Source organism: Sprattus sprattus (genome assembly GCF_963457725.1).
Source record: "Sprattus sprattus genome assembly, chromosome: 1".
NCBI classification, from domain to species: Eukaryota; Metazoa; Chordata; class Actinopteri; order Clupeiformes; family Clupeidae; genus Sprattus; species Sprattus sprattus.
In genome coordinates this window covers 44,516,377-44,539,207 of record NC_137920.1, presented here as the reverse complement: position 1 = coordinate 44,539,207, position 22,831 = coordinate 44,516,377, and the positions used below count along the sequence as shown (strand labels likewise).

The window sequence follows — 22,831 nt, the reverse complement described above, 5'->3', positions numbered from 1 at the left end:
AATTTCACTTCATCCCCTCGATGCTGTGTTGTGTGTTTTTGCCATTGATATGTTTAACAACCTAACATTTTTGGAGTTGTTGCTGCAGAAGTGTCGACTAATGGTATGTCCCTCAGTAACAGGCCATTTGTAAATGCTTATAAAGTATAGACAGTCTCAACTTTATATCAACCCATGCAAAACACTTTACTAATGATAAGTAAATGGTTTCTATAGTATGTTCCTCAGTAACGGGCCATTTGTAAATGCTTATAAAGTATAGACAGTGCCAACTTTATATTAACCCATGCAAAACCCTTTACTAATGGTAATTAAATGGTTTCTATAGTATGTTCCTCAGTTACTGGCCATTTGTAAATGCTTATAAAGTATAGACAGTGCCCACTTCATATCAACCCATGCAAAACACTTTACTAATGGTAAGTTAATGGTTTCTAAAAACCTATATTAAGCATAAACTAAGGTGTTACATGTGCCCACATATATTATTTCACGTATGAATTGGACGATAGCTTATGCATGACAAAGATTATTCATGATGACCCATAAATGGTGAGCAGACCATCAGCACATACCTTATAAAGGATATTATGAAGCATTACTAACTCATTGAAACTTGCTTGCTTAATCATTTGTAAATTATTTACAAAATGTGAGCAGACCATTATTATATACCTTATTAATGATCTTATAAATAATTAGAAAATGGTTTGAAAAATGTTCATACAAACATGACTACTCGTTTACAAAAAGCTTACTAATGTCCTTATAAATGATCTTTTAGATCGTTAGAAAATTATTTGAAACATGTTCATAAATACATCTATACTCACTCAAAACAGCTTACTCATGTCCTTATATATGATATTATAGATCATTAGAAAATCATTTGAAAAATGTTTGTAAATACATTAATACTCATTTATAAATCGCTAACTAATGTCCTTATAAAAAACTCTTATAGATCATTATAGGGATGGGCATTCGATTAAATTGTCTTAATCGATCGTCGGGAGAATTAACGATCGATTTTCGATTAATCATAAAAAAAAAATGATGTCAAAAATTCACTATTTATAGGCTATATTAAAATGCAGTGAAAAAAGATAAAACACAGCGTGTTCCTCAATGAGATCTGTATTACAAGATTGACAACTCTTGTGGCAGTTAAACCGGATCCGTTTAATGGTTACACTTGAAAAATATGCGCTACTGTACTCTTAAGCAGCGGCGCCAACAGCTAGAAGCCGATGCTCAACACAACTTACTCGGTTAGCCTACCTAACAATGAATTAGGTTAATTAACAAAGCTCCATTAAAACAACCAGTAACAGTATTATCGACAAGCCATTCAATTCACCGGTAAAGAGAATATTAATAGTTAAGCCCTAAACCTACAAGTCCAGGTGCTTAGAATAACAGGTGATAGTAAACGTCAATTTATAAGATGATTCTTGACCAGTGCCAATTTCAAGCTATGTCAATCCCCGGTTTTCTAACCAGAAACAATAACCCTGGAAGGTATTGAAAACTAGTAACTAACTGTTAAAGCACACGTTTTTAAAACAACCAGTTAGCTAGCTTGGCTACCTTTTGGAATCCTTCAAGCCAAGTTCGCCAGCAATCCTAGGTTAGGTAGGCATGCTAACTTAGCCACGGTAAGCTAAGTGATGGAGGCTGTTAGGATGGCAAGCTATTTCCAACAGTGCTTATAAATAAGGTGGGTTCCATATGTTTAATACTTACTAGGTTGTGTACTGTCACTAACCATGGTCGGATGTGCGTTGTTCAAGTGGTACATCATTTGAGTTGTGGCCGAGTTGTACACACAGCTTCGCAGTGTTGTCAATGAACTAAGTCATTTTTTTTTATCAAAACGGTCCCACGCCGTGACCTCTTCATGTTTACTTTTGAAAGACACGGAAACTTGCAGGTAACTGAGTAGGCCTGTGGCGTTTTTTCAAACATTGCCCTTGTTTGGTAAAATTTTAATTGCTGCCACATAGCGAAATCCATTGCATTCCTTCAAGACTCACACTACGCAACAGAACGTGCATTAGTTTTATCGATGAAAAAATTATGTCATCGACGAAATTCTTAATGATCAATTAATCGATCGTCGATTAATTATGCCCATCCCTAGATCATTAGAAAACAGGTTCATAAATACATTACTACTCATTTACAAATACATTACTAAGGTTTGTAAATGTTGGGGTAACGATTTGTAAATGATAAACAAACTATGAACAAATGCTTCATAAATAGTTTATTACGGAGGGTTATTATAAAGTGTTACCAAAACATCTTTTCAATCGACAAATGCCTTAATCGCGTTTCTCTGTTCCTCTTTCAAAATGAATGCACCGTCAATATCTGTGAGATATGCTTGCTCCCGTTATACTTATTAGCAGTGAGGCTAGCTAGCTACTATGTGTTTCAATGGATTTTTGGTCTAAGCTTTAGCAATAACCCTACAATAATGGTCTAGAGAGCTTTAGTTAAGACAAACAATACTCTGCAACATTCGTGTTGCACATACACAACTAACTGAGTCAATGTAGACATAAAAAAAGTCGTGTAGATAGCTTAATTCACATAAAATATTTCCCACTAACAGGCCGAGACGCCGCCATCTTGGTACTATTTCAAATCTACCGGTTAATTCAACTCAAGCGTTGGTTGATCATCTGTCCATCATCGTATAAAGCCCGCTCTGACAATTCCATTGGTCAGATCGTTTTGCTGAAAACTGATATTGTCTCCCCAATCGGTCAGCGCCAGACCAAACTTCCCAGAACCAAAATGTTGTGGGCGGGGTTTGGGCTGGTATCCAATTTACGTAAATGTCCTACCCTGCGTGTGTATGTGTCATTTATGTGTGTGTGTATGTGTTGTGTGTGTGTTTCCTGTGTGTGTTTAAATGAGTCATGTGTGTGTGTCATTTATGTGTATGTGTCATGTATGTGTGTCGTGTGTGTGTGTGTGTGTGTGTGTGTGTGTATGTGTCGTTTGTATGTGTCATGTGTGTGTGTGTGTGTGTGTGTGTGTGTGTGTGTGTGTGTGTGTGAACAGCCGCCTGCCGGACCTGGCTGCAGACTTGGCTGAGATCTCCAGCATCAGCGGCTCTCCAGTTCAGCAGCAGCAGATTCCCAGCAGGAGACCCTCTTACAGCACCCCCTGCAGCCCCCAGAGTGAGTTACACACACACACACACACACACACAAACACACACACACACACACACACACACACACACACACACACACATATACACACAAACACACACACACACACACACACACACAAACACGTACACACACACACAACCACAACCGCACACACACACACACACAACCACACACACACACACAACCACACACACACACACACACAAACACACACACTCGTTATTCCCACGAGAAGGTTCCAGAAGAGCGTAATAGTGATTGCATAATGCTGATTGGAGTAGCAATGCTTGATGTATTACATAATCAGGACAGACGAACATCAGGACAGTGTCTGTAGTTGCTCCCAGAGTGAGTTACACACACACACACACACACACACACCGCAGCCCCCAGAGTGAGTAACACACACACACATACACACACACACACACACACACACACACACACACACACACGTACACACACACACACACCCCGCAGCCCCCAGAGTGAGTAACACACACACACATACACACACACACACACACACACACACACACACACACACACACACACACACACGTACACACACACACACCCCGCAGCCCTCAGAGTGAGAAACACACCCACACACACACACACCCACAAACACACTCACATTATTTTTAAATCACACAATTATATTTCTTTAACTAATGGACTCGAGAAAACGCATCGGCCAGGATATTATCTGACCCACGAACATGCATTATGTCAAGGTTGTAAGGTTGCAAAATAATGCCCCAGCACATCAGACGCATCATAGTCAAAAGAAGAAGTAGCCACTCTTGGAGCGAGTCAAAGGCCCTCCACAATCTATGATAATGTGCTCTAACAGATTGTTTATCTGTGTAACAGGCCATAGTATACCCCCGGCCCAGACTATAGCTGGGCTAAAATCACGGTGTAACAGGCCACCTTGAACAGCATTGCACCTACCTTGTGTTTCGTGCACTCGAAACAAAATCCGACGATTTAGGCTAGGCTAGACACTTCACAAAAAAAATGTAATTATACTCGTGACAGCAGTCAGGAGTAGCGGACGAGCCCCCAATCAATCTGTTACGAACTACAGGCAAGTAAGTTGCAAAGATTGATGTTGCACGCAGAGACCGCTGGTTGTTCTAAGTGGTTTTATTAACCTTTAACTCAAAAAGGGTCTAAATAGACCACAGGTGTAACACAGGCGCCAAACGGGCTAGCAAATGCCGGTAAGACAGACACAAACTGAAACAAAGTCCACAAAAAGCTGGGGCCAGGCAGCACGGTGAGCCTGCGTGACGTTCCAGCGGAATCAGGTTGGCCAAAGGCCCGAATGTCCACCAATACCTAAATCCAAAAATGATTGCGTCCTACAAAATGACGATCTCTCAGGCGTGCTCACCCGTGAGGCAATGAGGAAGCCTTTTTATACCGGGTGTAGGCCAATGACGACCTAAATTACCTAAATGGGAAAAGGCATGACAGGGCATCAAACTGACACAATATTAACTCACTACCAGGGTGGGCCAAACTGGCTGAAAAAAAAAAGACAGGTCCGTAACACACGCACACGCACACACACCCCGCAGCCTTCAGCATGTGGTGTTTATGAAAAATACTCAATAAAAATACTCTGCGCCTCCCTCTGCTCCTCTCTCTGCCCCTCCCCCAGAGAGCCTCTACCACCCGAACCGCATGCTGGGGGCCACAGCCCAGGCCCTCCCCTCTCTGCAGAGCCTCCTGGACACCTCTGACCACGCCCACCGGTGCCAGGTCAGACACACCCACTCACTCAGACCACACCCACCGCCAGGTCAGACACACCCACTCACTCAGACCACACCCACCGCCACCAGGTCAGACACACCCACTCACTCAGACCACACCCACCGCCACCAGGTCAGACACACCCACTCACTCAGGTCACACCCACCGCCGCCAGGTCAGACACATCCACTCACTCAGACCACACCCACCACCAGGTCAGACACACCCATTTACTCAGACCACACACACATTGTGCAAACCAGGCACACCCAGTAAAGTTAGCAGAGTACAGTTAGCGGTGTACAGTTAGCGGTGTTCAGTTAGCGGTGGCATCTACTCCATCCAAAGCCAGTCAGTGTGATCAAACCTGAGTTCAAACATTTCTCTCAATATCTTTGTGTGTGTCTGTGTGTGTTTGTCTTTGTCTGTCAATGTGTGTGTGTGTGTGTGTGTGTGTGTGTGTGTGTGTGTGTGTGTGTGTGTGTGTGTGTAGAGGGAATCCTCTCCCTCCAGTTTCGTGCCCCAATCCCCCGCTAACAGAGAGTCGCCTGTTGAAGAAGCTGATTCGTCCCCCTCCAGCCAATCAGGTTTCTCCACGGCGAGCTCACACATGCGCCACAGCAGAGGAGTCAGCCGAGAGAGCGCCGCGGTGCAGGAGGAGAAAGAGGAAGAGGAGGAGGCGGAGGGGGAGGGGCAGGACGTATCTGATGGACGTGGCTCAGAGCACACACACTCCTTCGACTCCTCCCCTTCAGAAGGGCAGCCGTCGCGCACAGCGTCCCTGGCAGTGTTTGAGAAAGGTGTGTGTGTGACCACTTACATCTGTCTCTCTAATCGGTAATGAACCTGTCTGTCTCTCTGATCATTAATCAACCTGTCTGTCTCTCTGTTCATCTATCTCTCTGATCAGTAATGAACCTGTCTGTCTCTCTATTCATCTGTCTTTCTGTTCATCTGTCTCTCTGTTCATCTGTCTCTCTGTTCAACTGTCTCTGTTCATCTGTTCATCTGTCTCTCTGATCAGTAATAAACCTGTCTGTCTCTCTGTTCATCTGTCTCTCTGTTCATCTGTCTCTCTGATCAGTAATAAACCTGTCTGTCTCTCTTTTCATCTGTCTCTCTGTTCATCTGTTCATTTGTCTATCTGTTCATCTGTCTCTCTGATCAGTAATAAACCTGTCTGTCTCTCTGTTCATCTGTCTCTCTGTTCATCTGTTCATCTGTCTATCTGTTCATCTGTCTCTCTGTTCATCTGTCTCTCTGATCAGTAATAAACCTGTCTGTCTCTCTGTTCATCTGTCTCTCTGTTCATCTGTTCATCTGTCTATCTGTTCATCTGTCTCTCTGTTCATCTGTCTCTCTGTTCATCTGTTCATCTGTCTCTCTGTTCATCTGTTCATCTGTCTATCTGTTCATCTGTCTCTCTGTTCATCTGTTCATCTGTTCATCTGTCTCTCTGTTCATCTGTTCATCTGTCTCTCTGTTCATATGTCTCTCTGTTCATCTGTCTCTCTGTTCATCTGTCTCTCTGTTCATCTGTTCATCTGTCTCTCTGATCAGTAATAAACCTGTATGTCTCTCTGTTCATCTGTTCATCTGTCTTTCTGTTCATCTGTTCATCTGTCTCTCTGTTCATCTGTTCATCTGTCTATCTGTTCATCTGTCTCTCTGTTCATCTGTTCATCTGTTCATCTGTCTCTCTGTTCATCTGTCTCTCTGTTCATATGTCTCTCTGTTCATCTGTCTCTCTGTTCATCTGTCTCTCTGTTCATCTGTTCATCTGTCTCTCTGATCAGTAATAAACCTGTATGTCTCTCTGTTCATCTGTTCATCTGTCTTTCTGTTCATCTGTTCATCTGTCTCTCTGTTCATTTGTTTCTCTGTTCATCTGTCTCTCTGGTCATCTGTTCATCTGTCTCTGTTCATCTGTTCATCTGTCTCTCTGTTCATCTGTCTATCTGTGTCTCTGTTCATCTGTCTCTCTGGTCATCTGTCTCTCTGTTCATCTGTCTCTCGGTTCATCTCTCTCTCTGTCTCTCTGTTCATCTGTTCATCTGTCTCTCTGTTCATCTGTCTCTCTGGTCATCTGTTCATCTGTCTCTCAGTTCATCTGTCTCTCTGTTCATCTCTCTCTCTGTCTCTCTGTTCATCTTTCTATCTGTTCATCTGTCTCTCTGTTCATTACAGTTTTTATCCATTGCTTTGGGCAATTTCACGAAACAGAAATTACATTCTCAAAACAACACGTGCAAACCTCCAAACCACTGGGCACTTGTTCAAAACCGATTGGCATTTCTCATTCCTTTAATCAAATTGCAATTGTTTTAGAAACTCCTTGCAAATGACAAGTACAATTGCCTGTAGCTTGCACACATTTCAAATGATTTAGCACATCTGTGCAAATGGTAAGGTACAATTGCCTTCAGTTAGCCCAATTACCAATTGAATACATCTTGCTGGTCAAAACTGACTGTTGCTTCTCAGTCAAGTTGTTGTTCGCTGCAAAACATGTTGGCATAATTTCCTTCTGCACATCATCACCTGCAGAATAGTTCACTCCACTGTCACAATCGTTCAGGCACATAATACCATGAAAAACACAAAAGGACGACGGCGTGGCCGGAATGCCATCGGCCACCGGGCAACAGTGGATGTCCTCACAATGTGTGCTGCGATATCCGAAAACGGGGTAGTCACCCACATTCCAAGTATCGGCACAACACCAGAAGTTCCTGGTGTTCTTAGACCACCTTTACGTTGATCTTATCCCTCTACATGAGGGGGGTCTGGTAGGGCCTCACTTGCTGACATATGTGATTGTGTGGGACAATGTCAACTTTCACCGTTGCCCGCTCATCAGGGCGTGGTTCGCTGCCCATCAAAGGATAGTGAGGGTGCTCCTAGCCCTTTACTCCCCATTTCTAAATCCTATTGAGGAGTTTTGTTCAACTTGGAGGTGGAGGGTCTACGAGCATCGGGCTCTAAATCAGAGGTCCCTCCTCCAAGCAATGGATGCTGCTTGTGAGGATGTAACAGCTGATCATTGCAGGGGATGGTTGCGGCATGCACGCCGATTCTTCCCACGTTGCATTGCAAGGGAGAACATAAGATGCGATGTAGATGAGAATCTGTGGCCAGACAGACGTGAGCGTGAGGCTGAGCAGGAGAGTGAGGACGAAGACTGAAGACTTCCTTTCCTTTGTATGTTTTGTTACAGTAGTGGAGGCTATACATAATTTTAGTTTTGATGTTCTTTTTGTTTGACAGTGTTTTTTGCTGTACACATTTTCTGTTTCTGTTTTGCAATTACCTACTGTAACAATTTCCATGGCATAAGTCCAATACAGTTCGTCATGTGAAACCTTGTTGGCTCCTCTTGAATTTGTTTCTGTTTGATACACATAGTATTCTGGAAGAAAACATCTACTACAGTAACCATTCAGTGTCAAAGGACTAAGCCAAGATTGAAATATGCATATGAGGGATATTTCTATGGTCCACTGGCATACTGACAAAACATCTAAACGTTTTGACCTGCAGTGCTTAAACAATGCCAAAGGGACTTTTCATTTTGGGGGCACTGACTATTAGTATGAGAAAAGGAATGAGTTTTAATTGATGAGTTGTCTGTTTTGAGAGAGATATGACCTTTTGCAGGTGTGCCATAGTGTTTTGATAAACCATCTAGGTTATTTTGGCAAATATATTTAAAGCTTGGAGAATGTCCTTTTCTTTTCGGGAAGGAACTTTTCATTTTGGGGGCACTGACTATTTTTATGAGAAAATTATTTGGTTTTGAAGCTTGACTTAACTGTTTTGGGTCAGATATGCCCTTTTGAAGGTGATCTATGTAGTTGTGCTGAACCATATAGGCTATTTTGCCAAATGCACTAAGAGCTTTGAGAATGTAATTTCCGTTTCGTGAAATTGCCCAAAGCAATGGATAAAAACTGTAATCAACCTGTCTGTCTCTCTGTTCATCTGTCTCTCCGTTCATCTGTCTCTCTGTTCATCTGTCTATCTGTTCATCTGTCTCACTGTTCATCTGTCTCTCTGTTCATCTGTCTATCTGTTCATCTGTCTCACTGTTCATCTGTCTCTCTGTTCATCTGTCTATCTGTTCATCTGTCTCACTGTTCATCTGTCTCACTGATCATCTGTCTCACTGTTCATCTGTTCTTTTGTCTCTCTGTTCATCTGTCTATCTGTTCATCTGTCTCACTGTTCATCTGTCTCTCTGTTCATCTGTTCATCTGTCTCTCTGTCTTTTGTTCATCTGTCCCTCTGTTCAGGGAAATATTTTTCTATCTATTGATCTGTCTTTGTAGGTGTCTTATATTTATATTACTATATTCTGTCTGTTGATCCGTCCGTGTGTCTGTGTGGCCGTCCGTGTCCCTCTGTCTCTGTCTCTGTCTGTCCTCTGTCCATCTATCCCAGAGGAGGAGCGAATGCTGGAGGACGATGAAGAGGCGTCTGACGAAGAGGAGGGGCTGCAGAGCGAGGGACGTCTGTCAGACGAAGACTTTGTGTCTGTGGACGACAGCCCTGAGAGAGGCCATGGGATGGGTTAGACATGCCCACACACACACATACACACACACACACACACACACACACACTACTTACCTGTGTGTGTATATTTATGTGTGTGTGTGTCTTTCAGGAACTGAGTTCCTGCCATATGTTGTTGGGAGCAGCCAGCCAGCAGAGGGCCTTGAGGAGACAGAGAGGCAAGAGGACACACACACACACACACACACACACACACACACTTAAACAAGCATGTGCATTTAACCCCCCCCCCTTTCCATCTCAGGGCTGGTTCCACGCTGGATGAGTTCTTGCAGGGCATGATGGGGGAACGAACAGCCAATCAGAGAGCCAGGAGCCCCGGGCCCCTCCTCCACTCCAGAGCTGTGTGAGTTCCTCTGATGAGAGAGAGACGAGTGTTTATACTGATTGTGTGTGTATGTGTGTGTGTGTGTGTGGGTGTGGGTGTGCGTGTATGTTTGTGTGATTATGCATGTGTGTGTTTGTGTGTGTGCGTGTATGTGTGTATGATTTTTCATGTATGTTTGTGTGATTATTCATGTGTGTGTGTGTGTGTGTGCGTGTATGTTTATGATTATTCATGTGTGTGTGTGTGCTTGTATGTTTGTGTGATTATTCATGTGTGTGTGTGTGTTTCTGCGTGTATGTTTGTGTGATTATTCATGTGTGTGTTTGTGTGTGTATGTTTTTGTGATTATTCTTGTGTGTGTGTGTGTGTGTGTCACACTCGGCGCTACATAATCCAGCCATCAATGCAGGCATTTTAAAATTTGTCGTCAAAGCTAGGCTGCAAGCACTCCCCACTCAATATAATCTGTCTACATGGTTTCCAAAACGCCATGAACCATTCTGCTTGTTGCATAATGACAAACAATTTGAATCAACTGCACACATACTGAACGGATGCCCCGCATTCAAAGGACTATACATTGCCCGTCACGATCGCATTGTTGACATTACAGCGATTGAATTACGCAAAACATATGGACAAAGCGCAATACACACACACAAAAAAATACAACTGAACTGGTTCACACATTTAATCGATAACTCGTTAGAAACTGTTCTTAGAGACTCTCCAAATACTCCTGACATTGTTGTTGTTGATGATCTTTTAAAAACTATTGTGATTCTGGAAGTGGGTTGTTGTTTTGATATGTATACGGACCTGTGTTTCTCTGAAAAAATGTTAAAATACCAGCCATTAATTCATGCTCTGTCAATAGGTGGTTATCATACAAAACTAGTTGTTCTAATCTATGGTAGCCTTGGACATGTACATCGACTCTGTGTTAGAGGTTTGCAAATTGCTGGAGTTAATAAGAAGAACTCCAAGCAAATAGCCAAATACTGCTCTGTGTCAGCAATCATAGGCAGCCTGCATATATGGAGAAGGCGCTGCCATCTCTACCCCTGATATGACTTTTTTTATTCATCTACTGATTCATTTGGTTGCAAATACTTGCACAGTGTTTGTGTTGTTGTGTGAATCATGGTAAGGCTCTTTACTAATATTTGGATGCTGTGGTGTTGTATCAGTATTGGTCATTCCAAATAAATGAATCAAATGTGATTATTCTTGTGTTTGTGTGTGTGTGGTATGTTTGTGTGATTATTCGTGTGTGTGTGTGTGTGTGTGTGTGTGTGTGTGTGTGTGTGTGTGTGTGTGTAGGATGAACATGGCAGGAGAGGTGGATTTGGAGGAAGTGGGCCGACCAGCAGGAGACACTGCAGAGGGTTACTTAGCACCTCAGGTGAGACACGTACACACACACACATACACACACACACAAACACACACACACTAGTACACACACACACAAACACACACTGTCATAATCACACACACACACACAAACTGTCATAATCGCACACAGGTCTCACTCATAAACATGTACATATGACACCAGGGCCCCATTCGTCTTAGCTTGTTTAGCGAGTTACCGAGATCATTTTAAGGATGAGATAATACAGTTTTTATCCATTGCTTTGGGCAACTTCACGAAACAGAAATTACATTCTCAAAACAACACGTGCAAGCCTCCAAACCACTGGGCACTGGTTCACGACAGATTGGCATTTCTCATTCCTTTAATCAAATTGCAATTGTTTTAGAAACTCCTTGCAAATGACAAGTACAATTGCCTACAGTTTGCACACATTTCAAATGATTTAGCACATCTGTGCAAATGGTTAGGTACAATTGCCTTCAGTTAGCCCAATTACCAATTGAATACATCTTGCTGGTCTAAACTGACTGTTGCTTCTCAGTCAAGTGGTTGTTCTCTGCAAAACATGTTGGCATAATTTCATTGAGTACATCATCACCTGCAAAATAGTTCACTCTACTGTCAAAATCTTTCAGGCACATAATACCATGAAAAACATCATGGTATATCCTGTAATATGAATCTCTTGGATCATCAGCTTAATTTTCAGGTGCAACTAGAACTTTGCTAATCAAGGGGAAGATTCACACATCCGATCACCAATCACACAGTAAGTTTAGTTAGCTGACAGGTCCTATCCAGGAGTATAAATGCTTCCATGAAATATCTAGAGCTTGACCAAGTTCAGTACAATGTATGAACATGGAAGCACCTGGCCAGGGAAACAACCAAGGGCAACTGCCTGTTAGAGAAAGAGGAGAAAGAAAAAGAGGAGCAACGGCGGATGTCCCAGGCCAGCGCGGGGGCAACATCACCATGTGTGATGCCATTTTAGAGAATAGTGTAGTCATCCACATTCCCAGTCTTGGCCCATACAATACCCATAAGCTCCAGGTTGTGTTGTTAGTGTAGGCTATACATCATTTTAGTTTTGATGTGCTTATTGTATGACAGTATATTGTGCTGTACGCATTTTCTGTTACTGTAACCACGATGTATGGCAATAACTGTAACAGTTTCCATGGTAGTGCAGTATGAGTGCAACCTTGTAGGCTACGTTTGAATTATTCTTTTTCCTGTTTGATACACAAAGTATTCTGGAAAGAAAACAGTAAACATTCAGTGTCAAAGGACTGAGCCAAGATCGAAATGTGCACTTGAGGGATATTTCTATGGTCCACTGCCATACTGGCAAAACATCTAAACGTTTTGACCTGCAGTGCTTAAACAATGCCAAAGGGACTTTTCATTTTGGGGGCACTGACTATTAGTATGAGAAAAGGAATTAGTTTTAATTGATGAGTTGTCTGTTTTGAGAGAGATATGACCTTTTGCAGGTGTGCCATAGTGTTTTGATAAACCATCTAGGTTATTTTGGCAAATATATTTAAAGCTTGGAGAATGTCCTTTTCTTTTCGGGAAGGAACTTTTCATTTTGGGGGCACTGACTATTTTTATGAGAAAATGATTTGGTTTTGAAGCTTGACTTAACTGTTTTGGGTGAGATATGACCTTTTGAAGGTGATCCATGTAGTTGTGCTGAACCATATAGGCTATTTTGCCAAATGCACTAAGAGCTTTGAGAATGTAATTTCGGTTTCGTGAAATTGCCCAAAGCAATGGATAAAAACTGTAATATAAGTCCCAACTTTGGATAAATCACCATAGCAACACATCAATTAGCTCTAACCTGCTCCAGCGCAGGCTAATTTAAGCTTGCCACACCCCCGGAAAAAGGAGCAATCCCATTGACCAAGGAGCGATATTAGTTAGATTAGCGTAGGGAGAGAGTTCTTCGTGATTGCCAAGATCCGGTATTCCATCATGATGCGTTATTGTATGAGCGCTACCGATTCAGCCGACAGTGAATCATTTCTTTACAAGACCTTCTTTCATTTATTGCAAACACCACAACCGAACATTGACTGTCTTGTGCTTTTTTGCGAGTGGTACATTTTTGTAGTGACAGTAATTGTGGAGAACAAAGCACTCATAATTATATGACAGTGTTATTAGTACACCATAGCATGTCATTTATGTAGAAAATGATTTAGGTGGACTCATGATAAGAATAGAGAGAAATATTCAATTTATTGCATTTGTTATTAATACATTTACATTTAGTCATTTAACAGACGTTTTTATTCAAAGCGTCTTACAAGGAAATGTAAAAATACACTTAATAAGGAGGTGAGGGGAGTCAAACTAGCAACCTTGCAACTTCTAACCGACAGCGCTACCCACTGTACCAGATCATACTTCCTGTAGTACACATACATAGATATTACCGCATACACAGCCCTATACCCAGCTTCTTGTCTGCTCTCGCAGCGGTGGCGGTGTTGGATTTTTCCGTGATTATGGTCTTGTATTCTTCATAGGCGTTCATGATCATCTCCTGCTTGCCAGCGGAGAAAAAAGAGGCTCTTTCTTTGAGTTTAGAAGCCATTGCACCGTCAGAAATTCATGGTTTTGGTGATCGACCCTGCCCCCTTTTGAAGAAGGACGGGCACGCGCACTAGCCCTGATAAGTTTAGTCTGATTGAAATTAACGACATATTTAGCCTGCTGATCAGCCGTGGATGGACTGACGGTGGGTGTCCACGGGACGCGACATCGTGTCGCTCTCATAGGGATAGAATGGAAGTGACTTGCTTGTCGCCTGCTGTCGCCTGCTGAGGAAAAAGTCAGCTCTGCTGCCTGCTGAAAGTTGGGGATTTTTTATCTCTATGCAAATGAAGGCGACTTGCTGCCTGCTGAGAGCCAATCAGTTCGGCGTGTGTGTGATTTGGAAGTCAACGTAGCTCATAGGGGCGGGAGTAATCAAAAATATCGAAACAAGATGGCGGAGTCTTGGACTCAGTTACCGGGACATATTTTATGTGAATAAAGGTTATCTACACGACTTTTAAATGTCTAATCGACTCGGTTTGTTGTTTATATGCTACATGAATGCTGTGAGGTCAAACAGAATATTGTAGGTCTTAAATTAAGCTTTCAACTATTAGTTAGCTTGCCGCTAATACTTTGACCGAAAACTCATTGAAAACACATTGTAGCTAGCTAGCTAGCTGCTAAATAAGTTACATACAACGTTTTCGTGATTGAACTGGCTGATATATATATGGTTTAGATCGAATAAATACACAAATTATAAATTAAGTAATCAGCGCAACAGCTTAACTGAACTCTGAACTATTACTGTGAAAACTTTAACCGAAAACCCATTGGAGCACATAGTGGCCAGCTAGCTAGATGCTAATAAGTTTCATATACTTGAACATTGCTACAGCCAAACTGAATTTTCTGACCACACCCACCAGGCGACTTGTCGCATAGCGATTAAACGCAAGACATAAGTACCGTGGACACCCAGCGTGATATATCCTGTCCTCAATCATCTAATAGATACTGGCCAATAGGACAACTGATCGACTTAACTCACACGACGAATGGGGCCCTTCAGAACAGGTAAGCGAAGGTGACGGATTGGGGCCTAGTGGTGCTGACAGGTGACTGACAGGTAATTGGCAGGTCATTGACAGGTGTGGGTGTGGCTGTACTGTGCTGAAGTGTTTGTGGGCGTGGTCTCTTCCCCTCAGGAGATGGGGGATCCTTCAGCCAAAGCAGAGGACAGGGTGGACACAGGAGCGTACTACGGCATGTGGAGCCAACCGCACAGGTACACACACACACACACACACAGAGGAAAGGGTGGACACAGGAGCGTACTACAGCATGTGAACAGAACAACGAATCAGAGGCTCGTCAAACATGTATTCAAGACCAGTGTGTGTGTGTGTGTGTGTGTGAGACAGGGTGATTGTCCTCGAGCACACACCAGGGAAGGAGCCGCCCAAGAAGGCCAGAGAGCCCCCACCCTAACCCCACTCAGGGTTGCCAAGGCTCTCACGGAGCACACACTCAGGACACGCGTCTCTAAACGTTCACAGGTTCAGCAGTTCAGTGGGAGAAGAGAGATTTCTACTGCGTTTGGTTTCGTACTATTTATATTGTTTACTGTAATATCTTGATTAATAACTTTGAATGATCAAATCTGATGTTTGCTACGCATGAATGTATGACTTAAACTCATTGTTCCTTGGGTAAGGATATTTTTAATCTTTCCTGCAGAAACTCGTTCTGAGAAACGCATGAAGACTGCCGTTCTTTAGGGAGTGTATTCAGACTGTTTTTGCTTGTTTAACAGACTAGTTACATTGTTTGAACTTTTGTTTGCATCATCTTAAATGTATCCTCTTGAAAGATTTTAAATATTTAATATTATCAATTCAGATGAAGAAAATGCATAGTTCAGTGATTAAATAAATTACATGATTTGAACAGAAACTTGTGTGTGAGTTGTCTTAGTTGTGTGAGTCTCTGTAACGTCAGGTCACTGGGCCATGTGGCTCTCAGAAGCCATGAAGGTCACGAAAAAGGCACTGAACTATGTAATGTTTTATTAGGATTTTATTTACTATCCAAAAAAAAAAAAAAACATAAAATGTATAAAAACAGCCACATATCAAACATTAAATATTCTCCTTAAACATACACAATAAGCCATTTCCCCTTCCCTGCCGAAGTGCTCCAAACCAGGTCTTTACTCAAGTCCATTGTTTGACACATGAAGCCCAAATTGTCCTGTGATTTCCAGCAGTGAGACCCCAAGACACTTTTTGTCCATTCGTACAGGGGCACCATAGCAAGATGCACGCATTACTAACTTTGGCCACCAGATGGCAGTGTGCAAAAGGCAGGAATGCTGGAGGGGATTTTCCCCACTTTGGCCACCAGATGGCTGCGTGAGAAGGGCAGGAAGGCTGGAGGGGATTTTCCCCACTTTGGCCAGCAGATGGCAGTGTGAGCTGGGCAGGGAGGCTGGAGGGGATGCTGATGCAGTGGCTGAAGGATGGCGGGGGCTGAGGGACTCACAGGGGCGGCCGGCGCACCCTCAGAGGACCACCTGAGGGGAGAGAGGAAGGGAGGTTACTGATGGAGGTCAGAGGTCAACAGGGATGACAGATGTGGACACACACACAGTGGAGGCCTTACAATTAAACATATACTATGACACACACACACCATCTGTGGAGGCCTTACGTGTAGTTCGGCGGCTAGGGCTAGATGCTGTTCTGCCCCGACCTCCAGGGGGCGCTGCTCGTCCTCTGGCCTGGGCTCCGGCGTGAGCGGGGCGGGTTCTGGACTGGGCCAAGGGCTGGGTCTGGGCGGGGGCGAGTCCATCCTCTGGTCTGCATGGAGGGCCGGCAGGAGCTGGGGCATCTAGAGGGCGTGGCCGTGGGGCACTTCATGACACGAATGTACAATCACACCTCCTACCTACCATCACCTGGTGCCACACACACACACACACACACACACACACTGTCTTACATCCCGCGTCCTCCTCAGGTGTGGCCAGCAGTGCGTTGACACCGGGCAATGCCGCCTTGCTCTGGACGTCTCTGGCCAGTGAAGCACTCCTGCTCAGCTTCTCCCCGATGGACGCCATCGTCCGCTGCTTCTGCGCCCGGATATCTCGGGTCTGCGTGAGCAGCGCCGTCAGGCGCTTCTGGAAATACTCCAGCTCCTCGAAAGGCAGCAGGGGATCCAGCTGAGGCAAGGACAACAACAACAACAACGAACACAAGCACTTCTTTTAGCATCTTAATAAATAGAAGAATAAACTGATCAGTGCAGGCCCTACCCATCACACTGGTATGTGTGTGTGTGTGGTGTGTGAGAGAGAGAGTGTGCCCATCACACTGGTGTGTGCCTTTCTAATTAGTTTGTTATCTCTGTCTACTTAGAATGTGTGACGTCACATGTGCTTAATCAGATGGGAATGATTTAATCTATTTATTAAACACTCCTGGTTGGTTAAGAACAGACCATGGGCATGTAGTCAACAACCAAGCAGTCATTTCTGTCATACATGTTTTTTAAAGGCCCAATTTAATATATTCTACACTCACACACACACACACACACACACACACACACACACACACACACACACACACACACACACACACACACACACACACACACACACACACACACACACACCTTCACATAAGGAGACACACACATGAGCAAGTAAGACAGACACACACACACCCATTCACATAAAGAGACACACACATGAGCAAGTAAGACACAGACAGACAGAGACACACACACACACAGGAACTGACCGGGAAAGAGCCGTCCTCCTCTGACTCCTGCTGCATCTCCCATCTCATGCGTCTGAACATGCAGTCTAACGTCACCTCCGCATTCTGGAACTAGAAAGCAGCAATGAGCGACTCCTCTTCATGCTCACACATGACTCCTCTTCTCACCCGCCCGCCCGCTCGCGCACACACACACACACACACACACAACTCCTCTTCTCGCTCGCACACACACACACACACACACACACACACACACACGACTCCTCTTCTCGCCCGCTCGCAAACACACACACACACACACACAACTCCTCCTTTCCACGCACGAGGAGCTGCCTAAGCCCTGAAACCCTATAAGCAATATTGCACTACTCTGGACACAGTGGACAGCAGAGACAATACTGATAGGGTCCCAGGGGTCAGGGTTCAAAGGTCAATACTGATAGGGTCTCAGGGGTCAGGCTTTTCAGCTGCCAACTCCAGCATGGTCAGGTCACCTGAAGAGGCAGACCAGTCCACAGCCACGAATAGCCCTACAAGCTCTGTGTGTGTGTGATATATAAGACATGTCTCTACAAAACCATAAATAAATCTGTGTATGTGTGACACTGATGTTTTTAGAGCAATCACTGGAATGTGTGTTTGTGTGTGTGTATATGAGACTGTTCTTTTCAGCCATAAGGACAGCATGCTCTAAAGCACGCACACGCACGCGCACACAGAGAGAGAGAGAGAGAGAGAGAGAGAGAGAGAGAGAGTCTCCCTGCTGGACTGTGCTATCTCGTAGGCAGCGGTCAGAAGACGTGAGGTCAAGTCAGATGACTTGCGGTCTCCAAGTGTGTGAGGTCAGATGACGTGCGGTCTTCACGAGTGAGGTCAAGTCAGGTGACGTGCGGCCTCCAAGTGTGTGAGGTCCGATGACGTGGGGTCTCCAAGTGTGTGAGGTCAGATGACGTGCTGTCTCCAAGTGTGTGAGGTCAGATGACGTGCGGTCTTCACGAGTGAGGTCAAGTCAGATGATGTGTGGTCTCCAAGTGTGTGAGCTGATGCTGATGCTCGGCTGCCCTCAGACGCTTTGACAATACTATTGCACTGCTAGCCGTCCTACACAGTAGTGCAATGAAGTCAGAGCAGCCGTGTGCAGCCTGCAGGGGGCGACGGTGAGAGGGCGGAGGAGAGGAGAGGAGGGCCCGGCCCTGGCCAATGCCCTTTTAACATTGCACTGCTTCCTTTACCAGATCACCAGGAGCACAAGGTCAAAGGGGCACTGGACAGACAGGCACACACACACTGACGCTGGATTCTTCAGGTCAAAGGGGCACTGGACAGACACACACACACACACACACACACACTGACGCTGGATTCTGGCTTCAGTTACGGCTTTTGGGGGGAAATGAAAACCACACACACAAACTCAGGGGAAGAAAATTAAAAAAATGTGATCACTGAGGAGTGTGGATGTGTAGCATGGGGTGTTCAAGAGACTGAGGAGTATGGATGTGTAACATGGTGTGTTCAAGAGACTGAGGACTGCGCTCACGTGTTGAAGAAAGAACCCTTTGGCTACAGGCTACATGTAACAACGGTCTGTCTGGGCATGTTGGCTTGGCTGATGAAACATGCGTCTCACCCGCTAGCTGGCGTGGGGAAATAGCCTCGGAAGTTGGCCGCACAGCATGACAGGATGAGAATGGACATTGAGTGCCGACTATAACTGCTAGCAGATAGCTTGGAATCTTTTTAGTTTTGGATGGATTTGGCTGGCGATGGCATCTTCGAAACTGTTTAAACCGTCGCCGAGAGCTGCCCTTAGAGCTTTGGGAAGTAGATAAAGTGTCCGCTTAAGGGTCTTGAAAACTCGTAACAAAAGAGGTAAACTTGTACACCTGCACAAAGGCCACCCTCTGTGCAGGTGTACAAGTTTCCCTCTTCTACTCCTGAGCAGAAGGGCTATATGCTCAAATACCAACTGGTGCCCTGTGCTCCTGGCCGAGGTCTAGGGCCTTTCTAGAACCACTCCCTACCCACTTCAACTCCGTTTGCACGTTCACGTGGAGGGTTCGCCATATTGAGCACCATCGAAAAACCAATTAGCACGGAGTAGAAGTGGGTAAGAAAACCCTTCAACAGCGAGTCTGCATCAGTGCAGGCCTCACAAGCTTATGCAACAGGTTGTTCGTGTTCGTGTAGCACCTTGACTCTATCTGGCAGTTGTGTTTCTGGCCGTATTTCTTCATTGAAGAGTAATTTAGAACAAATCAATGAAACTTATATTAGCAGGAAAAACAGCACTGAAGATTGGAAATAAATGATCCTACATAACGCAATGGGTGTGTCTGCATATAACAGTGTATGGAGAAATTAAAACATGAAATGCAGCTAGACACACACAAGCAAATAATGAAATGAGTAAAAAAAAAAAAAATCGATCATATGTTTTGTCCAATCGTCTCCATACCTTTTGTTATTTTTAATATATTATGTTCTTCACTTCAACGATGATAAGTCTGACGTCAATTTCCTTTTTCCGTCGAGGGCATCCCCAAAGTTTGCTGCTGTATCTCCCTCTACCCCTTCGTTAAGAGTGCCCTTTGCAGGAGCGAGTAAGACTTCAAAACAGTGGGATTGAAGAGGGTCAGGTTTGAGAAAAGCTCCTAGTCTGTGGCTAGTAACCGCTGCGTTGAGTTTTTGCCCAGACAGTTAACCCTTGCAACTAGACAACGATACAAAGCTTATCTAAAGCATTTTTACAAATATCCATGTTTCGCAAGTTGCTGCCACTATTGGCTTCTGATAATTTCTTAAACCCGTTTTTGCGAATAAAATGAGCTGCATAGAGCACATTTTGATCCTACTTTACCTTCCAGGATGTGCATAATTACTTCTGGCTAGCCATAGCATGTTCACTGATTTATGGTACTTTTCAATAGCTAATCACTGCCAGCAAGCTTGTTGCTCGTCTCCTGCTCTTGGAGCAACTGTGCTATCGCTAGCAAGCTAACTGAATAGCCAAGAAAGCATAACATAACTACCTCCTAGTTAGCTACAACCAAACCAATAGCTAGAATTTCCCAACTATGAATATAGACTCACAATACACCCGGCGGTGTTTAACACTGGATGATTCAATAAGAATAAGTTTACATCAAGATAAAACAGAAACCAATGGTCCGAGGTTAAACACTCAGAGACCATTTATATTATTTGAAAATTAACGGTCACGTAGAAGGAGCGCGGTCCCCGGGTCTCGGATACGGCCTCTTTGCAAACGCAGCCTTTCCCGTACTCGATGTCCTCGTTGAAAAGCGAGTATCTAAATAAGCACTTCACTCGGTATGCGTGCCATGCTTTTTAATTTTACAAAATTAGTCACAGTTTTTGGGGCACATGTGCATACATATGCACGAAGAATAAATGCTGCATGCATCCGATTTCCTTTTAACCAGTTTCAACGCAATACAATTGAGGGAAGAAAGGGAAAAAATGTGTAACGTTAGGCTATTTGATTCGCGACCAGCCACCTAATGCTAATTTACCTAGCTTATGTTACCTCTTCCATCTACTTAATATTACACAAAATAGCACGATCAAGAATGGTCTGGATTGTTAACGTTTAAAAGCTGTTCCGGCTGTCGTCCGTACCTTAATTGTTAGGATGAAAAGAAGGCTTACCATTTGTTCCAGTTTATCAACTGTTAAGTCCATGTCTGCCTGTGTTGAATAGTTTACATTCCTCAAGCAGCCCCGTAAATGTAAAGCCAACAGTGCATGTGAAGCCTACAGTGATTGGTTAGCTGTCAGGAATAGTGGAAGGAGATTGGTCAACCAAGAGCCACCGCAGTATATTAATTTAGTTAGGAAAAGGGGGCGTTTACAAAACGGTGCTTGAAGCAGCGGTTGAACCATTTCAGTCGCAGACTTCCACTGGATAGAGATTTGAAGACGTCTGCTTCCATTGGGACGAAATGTTATCTGAACCAAGCACACACAATTTTATGGTTTAATGTGCTACAATGACAAGAAAAACAATAAAGAATTTAAATAAAACAAATCAAGTATCAGCAATTTTCTTAGCAATAATGGTGAGGTTGTGTTTTCAGGTACAACACTAATAAGAAACAAACAATATGCAAATGTCATGCATGATAACTCCATTTCAATTCAAGACTTACACAGAGTCAATAATAACAATAACAATATATATATATATATATATATATATAATAAATAAGCACAGTCAGGCCGGATTCACACTAGACTTCTTTTTTTAGAAAAAAGCGCCGCCTTCTGCGCCTTTTTTACCTGCAACTCTATGGGAAAAAGCAAAAAGGCGGACACCTTTTCAGAAAGGCGCCACCTTTTATAAACTTCTAAAAAAAGCGCAACCTCCAACGCCTTTTTGAGTTCAATTTTCTCAACTTTTCAGAAAGGCGCCGGGTGACGTCAAGCTCCTTTTTGACAGCTGACCTATCAGTACGAGGAGAGTAGGTAGTCGCGTACCTTCCCTAGTAACCTTCTATCTTATGCTATGTTCCGTTTCCATACCTCCATGAGTATACTTACGCAGTACACAGTACACACTTACTAGGTACGCAGATTCTCAGCAGGTGAGTGTTGTTCCAAATCTAATACTCCGTGGTGCACTTACCGGAAATTAACTACAGTCCCGGGTGGGGGGATAGCCAGCTGCTTAGCATAACTGCCATTCAGAACCAATGGTAATGCTACCAAGCTAGGCTAGCTAGGTATGCTAACTGTCGGTATACATCGTTAAAAACCACCAAAATACTCATGTCACTGGCTTTAATTTGAGAATGGCATGTTAGTAGTACATTTAATATCAGTACAGTTGTTTAATTACTGCTGATATTGACATTAACGGTCTGTAGCCTTGTGGTCTACTGACTCTGCTATCGTAGCCACCGTAGCCATTATGTCCGCCATTGATTTCTAAATAAAACGAAAAGCTCTACCTGGCTCCGTCTCTTCCGCTACGTAGACAAGATGGCGGCCGTTGAGAATGGAAAGTGTACCCTGGTTCCACACTCAGCGTTTTGTCCGTTATGAGTACACATACGGGTCCTTTGGGTATACTTCTTTTCGCCGCGATCGAAATCGGAACACCCTACATACTCAAACTAAGGATGGTAGGTACGGAGGGTATGGATAACGGAACAGAGCTTTAGTTTAACCCATAGACATATAGAATTACTAGATAACTCACGGCGGAGTCTAGAACGTCCGCAGA

The 22,831-nt window shown here is 43.8% G+C and overlaps 1 protein-coding gene across 1 annotated transcript; it reads right to left on the bottom strand.

Annotated features, from left to right (window-relative positions):
- Positions 1–15,856: 15,856 nt before the first annotated feature.
- ska2 (spindle and kinetochore associated complex subunit 2) lies at positions 15,857–21,329 on the bottom strand. The gene is made up of 5 exons (XM_080855794.1): positions 21,256–21,329; positions 17,602–17,691; positions 16,799–17,018; positions 16,508–16,687; positions 15,857–16,370 (listed from the first exon to the last, which is right to left on the bottom strand). The coding sequence occupies exons 1-5, from the start codon at positions 21,286–21,288 to the stop codon at positions 16,336–16,338; spliced, it is 558 nt and encodes a 185-aa protein (XP_080711920.1). The 5' UTR covers positions 21,289–21,329; the 3' UTR covers positions 15,857–16,335.
- Between the last annotated feature and the right edge of the window lie 1,502 nt (positions 21,330–22,831).